The following is a 16852-nucleotide window of genomic DNA, read 5'->3' as shown; positions in this document are numbered from 1 at the left end:
ATGCTGCTTGCAATCACATGAAAAATACTGTATCTTTGAACCAGGTACAAACGGCTGGGGAAGCTTATCAGGCATCTTTGGCATCTTTGCTTTTACCAGGAGGAATTTACAAAAACCACGCGGGCTGGGCAAGGTCTGCAAAGGCCAGCTGTTACTGCAACAAGCAATGTTAACATTTTTTATCTAATATATGACCCAGGTTAAGAAAAGTGCTCTGCACGGCATTTAGACACAGTGCTTTGCAACTGCCTTCTCATGTTTTTCTAGTGACAACTCTGCATGCATAACAGAACAGTAATTTCATCTAAAGGATACCTGTGTTGTGTCCCAAACTGTGAAGACCAGTAAGGTAGGCAACAATAAAGAAGTAGACTTTCCACATAAGCAATTTGTCAAAAGAGATTGAAGCCCCACGCTTCTGACCTCCAATGCCACAGAAAACAATAATGAACTACAATATTGAGAACAGCATGTTTCATGACTGCAACAACATTAAATAAAAAAAACAAAACAAAAAAAAAAAAAAAAAAAAACAAAACCCAAAACCTGTCCAACAATTCTTTCCAGTCATTACATGATTTGATAATACTGTTGTGGGGTTTTTTCCCCTGTCTATTTGAAACAAGTGAGCTATGACATGAGCAATACACTTCAAGCAGCTCTCCGTACAGCTGAGATGCCCAGGCCATGAATTGGATTATTAGCAGTGCAAAAAGCCTCTTTAGTCAGTAAACATCTGTTCAGTGATGCATTTGGTTTTTGTATTTACAGAAAATAGCTCACATGCTGTTTTCGTACTTTACTTGCTTTTTTCCTGCAGCAAATTCAACTACTTGTAGCTTCCATTTATACAAAACATTCTCAAGATGTTTGTCACAGCTTGCCTTTCACTTAAAAATTCATGGGAATATTAAAAGCTATACAAACCATGAAACCACTAGTTTTTATGATTACCAATGCTTTAGATACTTTTCACTCCTCTGTTCAGCAAGTTCATCTGCAATACTGTTCACTCTCACTGTAACCCTTTAGTGTCCTGGTTTTGCCACTACAAGCCTTCCCATCCTTCCTCACTTACAAACCTTATGAGCTGAGCTACGTAAATATATACACATAGCTGCTCCCCATTTTAAAAACTCAACATTAACTATATGAAAGCATCCTCTCATCTGAACAACCAGCTGCCACATATAAAGATCCACAAAATTAAAAGCTTTTTATATTCATTTACAAGACTTCACTGAGTTCATTCCAGCTGAGTTTCTACTCCTTGACTGATGACATAAATGCAGTACTCTATCCATGACAGCAATTAGCAATGAATAGCACTATTGACCAATGCATGTAGTAGGTCGGCTATAGCTCACTCCTACATGCTTTACAAGTTAACTTATAAAGACAGTTGTACTTCCCATTTCAGGGAACCCAAAGCACTGCTGTATTCTACTACAGCACCAGACACACCGAAACAAAAAAGCTGAAAGACATCTCTTGCTCTTGATTTCTGATAAACTACTGATAAATTGGCGGGCAGGATGACAAGAAACAACCAACCAGCAGTCAAATATCACCACCAGCTATCCCACAGCTAATGCTTTGGGCTGGTAAGAGATCACGACAGGGCTGAAACTAGAGAGTAACACACCTGTGGAGCAATGCAGGTACCTGACAGACCACAACTGATACGAAGTTAAAGGCAGAAGTCCCTGCTAAAACAGAGGGAGTATCAGCACTGCACTGACTTAGTGTAAGCAAAAAAAAAAAAAAAAAAAAAACAAAACTTGAAACGTTATTTATAGAGGTCTTTAAACACAAAGAAAGAGAGCCTGCATTGCATGTAATGATAGAGAATCAGCTACTTGAGGGATTCAGTCCGTGAGTAATTTGATCACACCAGTGAGCAGGGAGGATGATTTTAGTTCTCAATGGATTTGAGAGAGAAGGGAATTCCAGGGAGCAAACTCCAAGCCAAAGACAATATTGCAGTACTCAAGCGAAAACAGAAACCTGAATGCCATAATTAGAAGGAAAAAAATCTTAGACATATTACAGGGAGCAAGTAGCAGACCTAGCTACAGCCTAAACAAAGCAACACATGATGGAGATTGTGTTAAAACTGCATCCCAGGTTACAGTCTCAAGCTAACGCATTATGCTCTGCAAACAGAATAAAGTGAAAACTCTGTGGGCATAGACAAGACGTCAGTTATTTCATCATCCTGATCTTAGACTGATGGCCAGACATCAAACAAGACATGTGAAAAACCAAAACAGTATAGACTTGGGTGAAACGATCCTTTGGAGTTGAAAGTGAAGTACTTGTGATCGGTGTGTTTTTACGTGGCGTCAAAGAATGCTACAGAATAAAACATTACCAGTGTTCACATAATAAAGGGGAATGGAAAAAAAGTACAAAGAGGAGCACTGGGGCACTCCTAAGATGCGCTGGATAGAAGTATCACATTTTTTAACGAAACAAAAAAAGGGGCACGTGAGAAGAGCAAGAACAACCACAACAGAAAGGAGCCTCAAAAATTATTTCAGGAAGACCAGTACAGGCCAACTTTTAAAGCAGCCAATACATTAAGGAGGACGGGTATTGACCCTTGACTAGGAAGGGCCTGAAGTACAAAACACAGTATTCTCCTGTAAAAGCATACATATTTCTTGAAGGCAAGGATGTTTTCTTGGTTTTCTAGAAAGAAGAAAACTGAAAGTGTTATGAGATTTTCCTCCAGCCAGGCCAGCACTTGCAAACAGATGTTACTGACAGCTCGGGAACAGAACACTACCCACCAGGACAGTTTGTTCTGAACCAGTTTCTGTAACCTACTTTTAACTTACGCTTTGCTTTTGAAGGAAGGCTCTCCACCAAAACTGACCTCCAGTTCAGTGTCCTTGAATAGTACTTTCTAGTCATTAAATCTGTCCTTCAATAGTACTTTCTAGTTATTAATTTTTATGGACAATGTCTGTCATAACATTGGCAATAGGAGCATTTCATTTACCACCTGAAACAGCAGCATGGTAGAAGCAAATGAACATGTAACCTTGCCATGCATTTCAATACATTTGCTTCCATGAGTTTTAAACTACCAAAGGTGAAAGTTTGTAACTTGTAACACAAATCTACACTACGAGTTAAACTATTTTTTAAAGCTTACTCAGGTTTGTAAACACCAGAGTTTAATCCAAATGGTTAAGCAAAATCTTTACAAAAAGATGGATGAGTCTAACTTCATTTAAATCAGCGGTAAAATACTTACTGATTAAGGCTCGGACTTTCTGCCCTCACCCCCCAGGTATGCAATTTAACTAAACCGGCTTTGTACTAACTGAATTAAAACTCCATTGTATGAACAAATGATACAAACAGCTAAGCAATCTTACTACAGTACTCTAACTTTGCTTACTGCTCACACCATTAATGTCGATGCCTAACTTAGACACGGAGAACTTCAAAACCAGGACCAAATCTTCCACTTACACTGCAAACTGCTTTCTCGAGTACAGCTCAACCTGCTGCTCTTAGACAGTTCTTAAAACAGTTCTGCTGCTGCTTCAGTCATTTATTAACTTACTGTAAAATTTGCTTCAATCTTCCTATCATGAGACCCTGTTTACAGCCACAAATAAATATGTGAAACTATTTTCTCCACTAATCTGCAGGATAAGCAAACTTTTCACTAACACTATACTGCATAAAATTTAAAAAGTCAAGAGGCCACTTTCCATTGTGCATTTTATTTGCACTTTCAGTTCTGACTCAAAACTCTTTACAACTATTTTACATTAATCCAAAGAAATAATTTCTACCATAATGAAGTACTCCTTAGGCTTAAACTCTTGGTGATTGTCAACCAGATTAACACACTAAAACCTTTCTGGTGACTTATTTGGCTCTTGTTTTTGATAAAAAGAAATTTAGAACACCAGCACGCTGCCACTCAGCTGTTTTTTCCTTCTGTGACGGGTGTTCCTTTGATGTAAATTTGGCTGTGAAAATGTACACAATACCAAAATAGAAGCATCAGTGTGAATGACATAGCTGAGCCTGGACATAGCTGTGGTTGCACAAGAAGAGAACAGGAAGAGGGAAGCACAGCATTCCAGAAGGAGGAAATATATACATTATGTATGTTTTATTTTTGTACAATAAAGGCAGACATGTACACCAGTATATAACATTCACATTTGGTCTTCATATATTAGAGGGGGGGGGGGGGGGGGGGGAGAGAGAGAGAGAGAGAGAAATGGAAGGAAAGCACGCAGATACTTTCAACTCTGTCAATACAACCAGGGATTGAACCAGATGGCTGCTCTCATAAAGCTGCAGTGGTTTATCTGGACTAAATATTTTTGTTTTTTTTAATAACCATCAGCACACTCTTTGTGCTGGAGGAGACCTAGGGCACATCACCTTGGTCACTCAGTGCGAAGTTCTAATATGCAACATCCAAAACCAAATCATCCCACGAGTTACTCAGACAACCCCTGGTGTAATTCTTATATGACATGGGTATGCAGTGAGCAGAAGGACCTTTCTCTTCTCTGCTCCTAACCACTCCAAGCTGTATACCTCCTGGGACTATTTTTCTCTCCCATCTGTACTCTGTTTTTATAAATTCAGTGGTTTTCCACTGCATTACAAACACACAAAAAGATGAGGAGCCTTCTCAAAACACAAGATCCTTGTTCCCATGGTTTTAGTCAGAAAGGTCTTCAAAAATTTATAGCAATGAAACCTTTCCCAGATAATGGATGATTGTCACCAGGAGTTATTAGAAAAGAGCTGACAAAGAATGAAATTACCAGGTAATGCACAATAACCAAAAATTAATACTTTAGACTACTCAATATGAATTAACATAGAATTACTGCCTGTATAAAAAGCAATTATATGAAAACCGCAGCCAAGTTAAAAGCACAAGAAAGCAGCACATTGGAACCGCTTAAATTAATATTAAATACTTCAGCGCCCTCTAGTGGTTACATCTTCGACACGAGAAAATCCACGAAGACTTGCGTTTGAACTAAGGCCACTGAAGCACACTGAAGTAACGTGCTTTGGTTTTACCACTCCCATGTAATTAAGGTCATTTAGGCTGGAGAACTGCCTAGTAAATTACCAGAAAAAAACCTACAAAAAAACCTACAAACTAATATCTGTTCACAAAATCAGCTAATGGATGGTACTTTTTGTTCTTAATAGAAATGAAAAGTTACTTACTAACATTCTCAGCTGTGCACAATCAAAAAAAAAAAAAAAATCGCGCTCTCAAACTTGCATCAGCATTACCTTAACGCACAACTAAAATACTTGTTTCTGAAAAATGCACTTGCTTTGTCAGTTTGTTACATCATTTTACCTTCCTCTGGATTCCACAAAACTGTCAGTGCACAACATCAGCAACAAAAAAAAAACAAAACCAAACAAAAATAAGAATTGTTAATCTTCATCATGATATATTTAGAAATATAGATTATAGAATTGATACGCAAAAGAGAAAGTTAGCAAAGTAAAAGGATCAGCAAGGCAAAAACGTACATCTGTTGGCAACTGGAAAAGTGTTGTTACTTCCAAATCTGGTATTTTATCTGCCCAAGTCTTAACTAACCATTTTACTGCAAAGAAATACATTGATATTGCTTCCTTAGTACATCTAATTAGAGTTGACCTTTCAACTCCTTATGGCTATGCAGTCCATACATCAGCTGAGGGAACAGAAGAGCCTAGTACGACAAGAGCACACTTCACTACAAGCGTAAGCGTCACACCACCACTGAATGATGAATACAGCACTTTCACAAGCCACATTTGCTTAAGTTCCCCAACACCAAATCAGACACTTTCAGTCCCTCCTTTCAGTCTTGCCTCTCATATACACATGGCCTTGAAAGCTTGATAGATGAGTACAGCAATATCTTTGCAAGTTCCTATAATGTGCCACAAAATCGGCTACCCACCACTTCACATCAGATTTTTTTTTTTTTTCTTCCCAGTAAAAGGGCACAAAGAAGGATTACAGTGGCAGGTGGGGAAAGGAATGCCTGTGGAGCAGACTGACGAAGCAGCTCAGCTGCCTGGAGCATTAGAGGAAGCTACAAGATGATGACTTGGGCAGTGTTTAAGTGAGGTAGTCAAGGTACAGAATTGACTCTCTGTCAGATGGCTACCATCCATGTGACTGTGATGCATCTGCCTATCTTTACAATATGGGAGGTGATGATATTTGTGTCTTTCCCCCAATACAAAGTTTTGCCTATGTAATGTGTTAATTTTTCTTTGGTTTTCTTTAGCTCCAGTTCTAACACATAAAAGAAAAATATTATGTTTTCTGACTAGTTCATTCCAAATGGAAATGCCAAGCTCTAAGCTATTTCTCTACAGCCCAGAGCTGCACGGTTTTAAAAAAAAAAAAAGTTAAAAACTGATATTGTCTCACAAAAATTGCATCTGCAAGATTTCACAAGTTCACCACATATGTTCAGAGGATTGCTTTATCCTTCATCTATCATCCTACAAATTACATCCTATTCTGGCTTTATTCCACAGTAAAACTGATATAGAAAACATGTAACAAATTTACTCTTGAAATACACAAAGTGAAGTCAAAATATAAACTGATGATCAGTCATAATACTTCCAAGTCCGTGTCCCACTTCAAGACAGTGTAATAGGACAAACAGAATGAAATACCAGTTGCAAAGGTTTTCTATACCTATTTACATTAATAGAAAAAAAATTCATGCCTTTTAGAGATCTTAAGACTACGACAAACAAGAAAAACAGGCACACAACACCACTTTCAGATCCCAAAGATAAGTGCATGAGCTCTGAAATAAATCCAACAGATTACATGATCAGGAGGTGGGAGCAAGACAATCTAAATTAAAACAACAGATGTTTAGGCACCTAAACCTTTCACAGGCCTGAGACAAAAGTTGTGAATTTCAGTCTAAATACAATTTAGGAATGAGTGCCCAGAATTCAGCGGGATTTGGGGAATTTTCAACCCAGTAGCAAACTACAGCCATTCTGAAATGGGCCTTTACAGAACTGCACATCTATGCTTGCTTCTGGATCTAAACTCCATCAATAGCTATGCTGTAATAAAAAAAAAAAAGGCAAAAATAACAAACAACAAAATTCCCATAGAACATACCTCATGGAGGTTATACTGTTGATGAGCTTTTCAGATTGATCTGACAAGCTAGATGGAAGTATTATTTCAACTGGCTGCAGGCGCAAAACCCGACTCTCTAATTCCAAGCGAGATGCACAGTCCTGAAAACTGTCAAAAATTACTTCTCCAGTAGTTGGTTGAATTGCCTGTCAAATAAAGTAAAAAAAAAAAAAAGTATACGCATTGAATAGTTAAATTTTCAGGGGGTGTTTCAGTGACTCAAATTGTTAAGCCAGGAAGAAAATTTATGGTGTATAGCACAAAATTATATAGCACCCACACACTTAGTGAAGTGGCAGATTAAAAAATGTAACGGTGGTTTTCAAATCTGTAATATGGTAATAACTTCAAAAGACTACCACAATTTTGTCTTGGTAAACGATAACAATACATTCAAAATGTAAATGTGCTCTTGTTATCATCAGTCCATCACTTCTCAACTTTTATTACTAGGCAAATCCATATAATTGGAAGTCTATGGAAGGTAGATGCAATTCAGCCTGGAAACGAACTGTCATCCTAGCACATGCTTTTGTTGTTCTCTCCCAGCTGCAGTGTGACATTCAAATACAAGCACAATCAAGATGCTTTTAAATTAATGAATTACCAGCAGACTGGGCTTCAGTTATCACTTTCTTTTGCCAGTTAAACAATCCTGGTTTTAATCTTCGCCATAAAAAAGAATACAAATCTGAAGTGTAAACAGTAAAAAAGCATAAGTCTCTTCCTCTAAAGAACAGTATTTTGTAGAGGAAAAAAGTGCTCACAAGCTTTAAAATATTGACCTTAAAAATGGTCAAAGTTAGTAAAGCATCTGAACTAATGATTTCCCTGTACTTGGTTTGAAACACAGCTATGTTTTCAAGTGATATGGCAGCAAAAACAGTATCAGGAATATTCAACTATCAGCTCCAAACCTTTTCTGCAGCTTTCAGCCATCACAATTCACACACAGATCGTATCTTACCTAAACTGCACCTTGTTACAAAACAAAACAAAATAAAAAAAAAAAACCAAAACAAACAAAAACCCCAAAAAACTAAATGACAGAACAACCATGAATTTAAGGAGATAACCACCCACCTCTCAAAAAAAAAACCAACAAACAATAAAATCACTCCCCAAAAAACCCCCCATGAATCCTAAAATACTGATTCCCCCATGAAACTAACTTACCATAATGCCTATAACAATATCACCCTTCTTCCTGTCTTTTAAGTTTTCTCCATTTTCACAGATACAGAGGAGGTAGTTATCAGGAACATCTGTTGTTACCTCTTCAACATCCACAGAATCATCTAGTTTCAGCAAAGGGTTCACATGTAACAAATGTTAAAAAAAACCAACATAGTACACAGATTTTGGTGGGTTATTCATAGGTCCTTCTAGATCTAAATCCTTATCAACTAGATTTTGTGTTGGGCCTTCTAGACTGAAGGTCTATTTGACTTTCATTAGTTTGACTCCTATGACAATTTTAGTGAACTTCAGATGACTGTCAGCATGAGGACTGAAGTCAGTGGTTGTCTTCACAGGACAGGACAGGCAGTTACACGATGCACAGATTTCATCAGCTCATGCAAAGGCCGTCTTTGACCATGTCTGTGGGTTTCCCTATTCAAGCAAGAGCAAGTATGTCAAAAGTTAAACCAGCAGCCGATTCTGCACATGGGCTGCTCCACCTTGTCATTTTGACTTCATATCCACAAACCCCATGCACCTAACAGAAAAAAAATAAATGCACTAGGTATGCAGAAACTGAAAAGCAGGCAATACCTTGAGTTAAACAAAAGTCTACATCTTAGCAGGAGCATTAGGTTAGTTGTATTGAAAACTTGCTGCATGTCTACCCAGAAGGTTGGGCCATACTGCTGAGCCTGCTTTCATCGAGTTTGCCAACCATTATAAGAGAGTCTGTGAGTACACTGGAAGATTTCCAACAAAACCTCCGGACTGTGTTATCTGCTTCTCTGATCTACTCCTAAAGCGCAACCTCACAGGCATTAATCTCAGCAATCTTTTTAGCTCTTGATACCCAGTCAAGTACTAGTTTGAGAAATTAAAGAAAAAAACATGAAAGAAATTAACTTCACTGGTTAAAAGCTGTTTCTATCTCATTTTTCCAGTTTTCTTTGTTACAACAGTCAGGAGTTAATTACCTAGCTACATTTTTAACAGTCCATTGATTTTATGACCTTCTTTTCACTTACAGCAAACTGTTGACACCAAACAGTCAATTCTTCTTCCTTCACACCCTCCTGAATCACTAATGCTATGCATTCTCAATCTGGTGAAACACCTAGTTGAAGACAAGACCTACAGAACACTGTAGACTTGGGAAGTGCACTCTCTGACTTCAGAAAGCAACTACAGTAAACACAAGTTCTGCTGTTTCACAACAAACTTAAAGCCCCGAAGAGATAAAATTCCTTATAAAGCCAGTACGATGTTTTACCACAACATAAAATTAAAGAAACTTTATTTCTTGCTGCCACTCTTATGCCAGCCACTAGCTACTCATGTCCCATCTAGGTGATAATACTAGAATAATGGCCTCTCACACACCAAAGATTAGAGTCTGAACCCAAATTTATTTCAAAAGGATATCTTCCCCAATAAGTGTAGACTTCGTGTAGAGAGCAGTCAGTTTCCGGCTGAAGAGAGAGCTTTTATTTTCTCCGGCAGCCTTCAGCGCTGCAGTTTCCATTTGTTTTATTACTCCAACCTACAGGCACACAGTCAAGAAACAAAGTTAGCTCTTTGATAAGAAATGATTTTTTTTTTTTTTTTTATTTTAGAAATTTGGTGATCTTTTAAGATGTGCAAAAAGCAAGTGCATCATTAAAGCTGAGCAGGAAGGGCAGAGGCTAGCATCAATCCTACTAATGAGACTATAAGGCACTGCTTTTCCTTACACTCTATCCACTTCTAACTGCCCTCTCAACTTCCTCCCCTGTGCTTCTTGTCCTATTTTGGAACAATTTAGCTAGAGTTCACCACTTGCCAGAGAATGGTTACTGCAATCAATTTAAATTTAACAAGTCCTTTTTTCGTAAGCAGAAAAAAAAAAAAAAAAGAGGTATCAACAGAAAGCCAGAGAATTACAGGGATCAACAACAGGAAGGAAAAGAGACAAAAAATATGGGCTGCAGTAAGAAAAACAAGGATGTGAGGAAGAATAAAAAAGAAAGCAGATATATAAGTTTCTCTTTATCAGATGCAAAGGCTTGATGAAAAACTGAGAGAAACAATTGTTCTAGAACTGTTCTAGAAAACATGAATATACTTTTCTGTAAAACAGAGGAAGCTTGGATGTACTTAAATTTCATTACATTCACCAGAAAAGAGAAATTGAAACAAAGGAAAGTTAACCATTTTAATTGCAAAAACAGGTGATAATGAGTTTCTTACTTCTCAGTTCAAATAAGAGTTTGGTACAATTTATTGCAGTGTTATTCTGTACTTAACATCATTTAGTAAAAGCCAGGGATAACCTTATATCCTTTTGCTACAAGTCGCCGCACATGGACGAACAGTCTGTGACTCGGTATACTGGCAGTCATAAAGTTATGATCCTGATGACAATAGATGTTTAGTTCCTTAGCTGCAATCTGCAAAGTACAAGAAGAAGAGTCAGACAATAGTTCAAAATCCAATACAGAAGCTCATGTCTATGACAACACTGATGCACAACTACAATTAAAAGTCCACTGTCAAAACAAAAACATTACAGGAAAAAGCCCAGGGAGCTGGGCCCCTCCACCCTTCTGTCCCAGCATGCTGGCACAAGCAGGGGCTTCAGTATCATAGACTTCACGTATCAGATTATTATGCTGAACGTAGATCTTTATCACCATGAGGTAAATCACCTACACAGCACACACAGATTCTGCAACACAGCTCAACAAAGGGTCAAATAATTTTCACAACACCAAAACTGCAGAATGAATGGAGTTATTTTAATTGTGGTTATAAAGATGGTATTAAGCTGGCTAATCAATTAAAATACTGAAAAACCAGTATCGAACAGCAGAGCAAACTAAACACTTCATAGAAAAAGAGTAACAACACTTGCTAAAATGTGACATTATAATGTATGATTTGCATTTGCTTTTTTACCACTTGGCAAAAAGGTAGGTGTTCACTGACTGGGGAAAGTGGTCTTAAACAGGAGTTGCAGTCAAACACTGAACTGTGTACCTGGATAGCATATTTCTATTTCTTGACTGTGAGTGCACCAGCAAACAAGTAGACAAATTACACAGTACAAAGTTGATCAGGAAAATGAATTCCCAGTAACTAAGCAAAATTTCTCACTGGTCCCGAGTGTGGAAATAGCACAGATCAAAGGTTACACTGTTAGCAATGATTTTTGGGACAGATCATGAAAAAACTCATTATGAACCATTTATGAACCATCACTTTAAAATTATGGTTGTTGCAAAGTACTTTCCAGTTTCTACAGATCTGGCATGTGTAGGTGCCGCATCCAAACACGCATCCAAAATGCTCTCTGCACCCAGGCTATACTCGTCTACTTTTACACCACTTGCTCCACTGCCTTTCAAACTGAAATACTCCTAGTAGAGTTTTGGGCCATGATTCCTCTCTGGAAGCGTTTCAACTTTAAATTGGACAAGTAGTTATTCTAGGACCTCATCTTAAGTTCTCAGTAGGCAGGATAGCAAGCTCTAGCCTATGATTACAAAATAATAAACACTATTTTTGTAAAAAGTGCATGCGTAATAAATAGTCTTCAATTTAAGCATGCAGAGATTTTTCATCTTGATCTCAAGCATTAAAAAACCCCAGGAAATTCATGCCCCCCAAAAACCTTCCTTCTGGAAGTGGCCATAGACCTAGTACGACACCAACATAACATGAGTATCTCTTCTTAACCCTGTCAAAAATTACCTCTGCATCTTCTCCAAAGAAGCGATATTTGTATCCACATTCCACACACAAAACAGCGTCTTTATACTGTTTCTTCATTTCTATGAATTGAAGTTCTAGTGGAGTGTAAATGCTTTTGGTTCTCTTATTAAGATTCATATCTGAAGTATTTTGAGTATTTTCGTAAGACTTAAGAGATGCAGAAAACTGACTAAGATCACAGCGTAACTCCTCCTGTAAATAAAAGATGGAAAAGTATAGTTAGGAATCATCAAATAAATCAATCGCCCCTGCAGACTTTGACTCACATTGACCATAGAGCTGAAGACTGTTTCTGTATCTGCAAATAAACCCAGAAAACTTCAACTTCTACCAACTGTCCCATCTAGATTAAAAGGAACAAAGTCAACAGACTGTTAAGAAGCAATGGTAACTCAGAAGAAACACAGAGATAGTACAAATCATATACTTTGGGTCATGGGAATGTACAAAGAATGCAGTCAGAAAACAATGGGGGGAAAAAAAGAACACTTAGCTGTATGTTAACTGTGAATTGCAAAATTCCCAGAATTGCACACTATCAAGGGATGACCTGTTTGACACGCTGTCATGGTTTAGCCCCAGCCGGCAACTAAGGACCACACAGCTGCTCACTCCCTCCCCCACTGTGGGATGGAGGAGCGAATCAGAAGAGTAAAAGTGAGAAAACTCGTGGGTTGAGAGAAAGACAGATTAATAGGCAAAGCAAAAGCCGCGCACACAAGCAAAGCAAATCAAGGAATTCATTCACTAATTCCCATCGGCAGGCAGGTGTTCAACTATCCCCAGGAAAGCAGGGTTCCATCATGCGTAACGGTTACTTGCGAAGACAAACGCCATCATGCCCAATGTCCGTCGTCGTCCCCCACCCCCCCCTTCTTCTTCCCCCTGCTTTATGTACTGAGCATGACGCCATATGGTATGGAATAGCCCTTTGGCCAGTCTGGGTCAGCTGTCCTGGCTGTGCCCCCTCCCAGCTTCTTGTGCACCTGGCAGGGCAGGGGAAGCTGAAAAGTCCTTGACCAGTGTAAGCACTACTTAGCAACAACTAAAACATCAGTGTGTTATCAACATTATTCTCATACTAAATCCAAAACACAGCAATATACCAGCTACTAGGAAGAAAATTAACTCTATCCCAGTGGAAACCAGGACACAAGCACATGACATAGCCCAGCACAAACAAAGCTGTACTATGCTTAGAACTCAGGTGGCCTCAGGAGCTTTTATGTCTCTACTGCAAAATCCTCAGCCCAAGGATTCAGTGGTCTTCGATCCAAGGTCTGTGCCAGCCCAGCACTATGATCTCATCTCATTTTACAGAAAAAATTGTTGTGACAAAGCATATAAAATAAGGTCATGAAGGAAAGCAAAAGAAGTAAAAACACACATGGACACTGAATTGTTGAGATGGTAGTAAGTTAGCAGCTCAAGGAATTTAGAAGAAAATTACTCACATAAAAAGGTTATAACTCTAAGAAAAAAGCAAGAAACGAACACTTAAGATGAGCCATTCCAACGAAGGCAGGCCAGCCCTTCCCCACCTGACTGCCTGGCCAGCACAGAGTCGGTAGGTGTCTTATAGAGAAAGATGATAGTAATGCTTTGTCAAGTAGGTCATCAGTCCTCACTCTCTACTGAGTATATTAAGGAAGAAATAATTGCTCTTTAATTTTACTTCGCATACAACTTGTTTGCAGAGTCTCTCTGCACATGGTTAAAGCAGACCTTCCTCATGAGCTAGGAAGGGAGAATTAACAGCTGTCATAATCTCACAGACAATCTGTGATCAACTGGACCCAAGTGCTGTTTGGCAACAAGCATCTAAGTATATGAATATGCAGTGGCAGTACTGCTACAAAAAGCGCACCAGTGTTAGTGCATTGGAAACCAACTTTGGAACAGGAAGGAAGAAATACTGCACCAGCTGATACACGGAAGATTAACAGACACATCTGCTCAAAGATAAAGAGAAACCTGAATTCTGCAGAAACAACCATCTTAGGCCCACAGCTTGGTGGAGGGAGGGTCGCAGGTGCCTTTGCTCACCAAACACTCACTTCTGCTTTAGTTACTGTAACACACACATTTTTAACCGACAACCTATGCCAGGCACATGCTGTCTCCAGTGTTACCGAAAAGAAAGTCATTAAGATAGAAGAAAAAATACCCCCCATGCATGTTTCACATACACACATGTGTAAAACACACACATTTTATAATTTCAGCATCTAGAATTGGTTCTCAAACATCTGTGAAACATACTAAACTAGCAGGAGCAGCATCTGGTGTCAGTGTAACTGTATGGACAAAGGGTCAGAAATTAAGAAGTTCCAGACAGACAAGGGTTTGAAAAAGGAGGACAGAGAAGGAATCAATCTTCTGTGTTCTCCAGCTGACCACACCTCCATAATCTCAATCCCTTATAACAACAGAAGTCCCTTGCCACAAGCTGTTCACTTCACTCTTATTTTGATCTCATGTTCACACAACCCAGACACCCCAGTTTAAGGTCATGACCTTCAGACAGGGAAGGTCAAATCAACTATACAACCTTTCATAAAACCTCCTTCCTTCAAAAAGCCAGATGTAAAGCTTTGATAAAGAGCAGCTGAGTCCCAACACAACAACAGCACAGTAAATGGTGAGATGTCTTTTAGGATCTGAATACTTCAAAGTGAGCAAGGCAAGCCCAAAACCCAATCAATTAACTAATATTAATTAGCCCCATAATAAAAGGAGAAGCAAGGTAGTGCTACACTCTTATCAGCTTGTATCATAGGTATCATAATGATCATTTTTCATGGGAGCTACCCATATCTTCTGCAGGTGAAAAAAAGGGCGATATCTTTAGTAGTAAGATTTATTAGCAACTGGATTAAGCTACATCTCAGTAATAATTCTGAATCATATTTTTGCAAAGAAAGTCTGTTCGGAATTTTACAGCCTGTATCAAAACTGATAGAACTGAAAGAAAGTGGAGCAAAGGGCCACACTGAACATTTGTTATTACGACATTATTATGAGGTTCATTCACAATCACAAGATACACTGCCAGTGTTTCTGCTCTCTCATTACTGCTTTTTTCAATGATATCACCGAAGAACTATAAGAGGCATTCTGCTCACTATGCAAAGAGATCCAGAAAAACATCCGTACACAAACACTGGTCTGTTGGGTACTGCTGCACTATTTCATGACAGAACACAAAAAACACAAAACGAATCTTGTGCCAAAGCTTGCTTTTTTAAACCATAGAAAGTAATCTACACAGCACTGCACCAAAGCTCTACGTACCTTCTGAGCAACTTTTGGGCTAGCGTCCCCAGACTGAAGAGGGTTTTTCAATTCGGAACTTCTCCCAATAACACTGGGACATTTTTCCAAACTCAGAGATTCTTTCTCCCGAAAACTATCCTCCCGGACTCTGTTACACTGCTGGTCTGAATCACTGCAGAATTCTCTCAGTCTGTCTAGCGTTTGCAAACATATACGTGGTTTTTCACACTTCTGTGGTTCCTCTTCAGTGAAAATACACAACAAAAGCATATTAGCAACTTATTTTCTAAAACAGAATGTCAATTAAAATGACATCAGTAAGCAGAGAAGGCAATCATTTTACTCTGGCTCTCTCTTCCCTACATTCCTTTTCCTCTCCTATTGCAGTATTTCTGCCAGCCTGACAGAATTGTGAATATAATCAGCTTGGTTAACTCCCCTGGAAAATTAATACTCCTCACTTGTATGCTTCTTCACACATGGGAAAAGAAGCACAATTATTTTCTGGACTGATAACTGCAAAGCCACAAAATTAGCCAACAATGTTGGAAAATTTTTCAGTACAGTTTTTAAGCTGACAGTATTGTTAATGGTGTCTTAATGATACTTCAAACCATCACACCCACAAAACTGAATATAATTCCCTCTTTAAAAAAATTATAGAGGTTAATTCTTTTCAATGAAGTGTAAGTCTAATGAACTTTATATTCACTGATTTGTTTTTCTGCTAGCATCATTAATTTGTTAAATTCTTGGTTCAAAGCCAGATGGAGCACAGGCATTTTCAATGTAATTAAGTGGCTGTCATTTCACAGTTAAGAGCACTGCACTGGAACTATTTACTTTGAGGTAGCCTTTAGGTATCCCAATCACAAGCCAGACTCAACAGAGCCGTCAGGTGTCAGTCATGCTTCAACATGAGTCTAAAAGAGTGTTAAACCAACACAGAAAGGGAAGTTGCAGCATTTCTGCCTGGGCGTCTGGACTTCAATGACTGAACCATCTGTTAAAGCTGAGTCAGCTGAAGGGGATTTGCAGAGTAATTCGGGAGCAAGGCTCAAATACCTAGCTTCTGAGCCACAGAAAGGTGCTTTAACAGTATAGCTAGTATGCTCATAACAGCTCTTCAGAGATATATCTTATGCTCAAGAGATACTTCCTAAAGGATCCGCGGACAAATTTTTTTACATATGACTATGAAAAACTATTTATTGGGTATAAATGCTTGAAGGTTTCTTTGCAGTCAACTCACTTTTATCCTGAGTCTTCAGTGGGTTACAGATGTCTTCTAGAGTAATTTGTCGTGCCTTGGTCTTCTTTTCACAGGGTTCATTGCTTTCAGTTGACATTCTCCTTTTTGTGCCAAATTCAGAAGCCTGAAACATAAATTAAACAAAGAAGTTCAGTTACTTTTTCTCTTTGCCATCCTCTATGAAAGACAACAATGCACCCAAG

The 16852-nt window shown here is 38.5% G+C and overlaps 1 protein-coding gene across 3 annotated transcripts in view; it reads right to left on the bottom strand.

The window, feature by feature from the left end:
• The window catches only part of MSH3 (mutS homolog 3), a gene marked incomplete at its 5' end in the record, with an annotated part of 118752 nt that overhangs the window by 100099 nt on the left and 1801 nt on the right, over nt 1-16852 (bottom strand). For all 3 annotated transcript variants that reach the window (XR_014230684.1, XM_082336196.1, XM_082336197.1), the window contains 7 exons: nt 7166-7332; nt 8363-8508; nt 9794-9911; nt 10681-10797; nt 12101-12313; nt 15416-15639; nt 16650-16773. Coding sequence is in view for 2 of the 3 variants with exons in the window: in XM_082336196.1 (XP_082192322.1) it covers nt 7166-7332; nt 8363-8508; nt 9794-9911; nt 10681-10797; nt 12101-12313; nt 15416-15639; nt 16650-16773 (1109 nt within the window). The remainder of the gene's footprint in view (nt 1-7165; nt 7333-8362; nt 8509-9793; nt 9912-10680; nt 10798-12100; nt 12314-15415; nt 15640-16649; nt 16774-16852) is intronic.

Source organism: Platalea leucorodia, assembly GCF_965183815.1.
Source record: "Platalea leucorodia genome assembly, chromosome: Z".
NCBI lineage: Eukaryota > Metazoa > Chordata > Aves > Pelecaniformes > Threskiornithidae > Platalea > Platalea leucorodia.
Note: the sequence above shows the minus strand (reverse complement) of the source record. Positions and strands in the feature narration are given on the sequence as shown.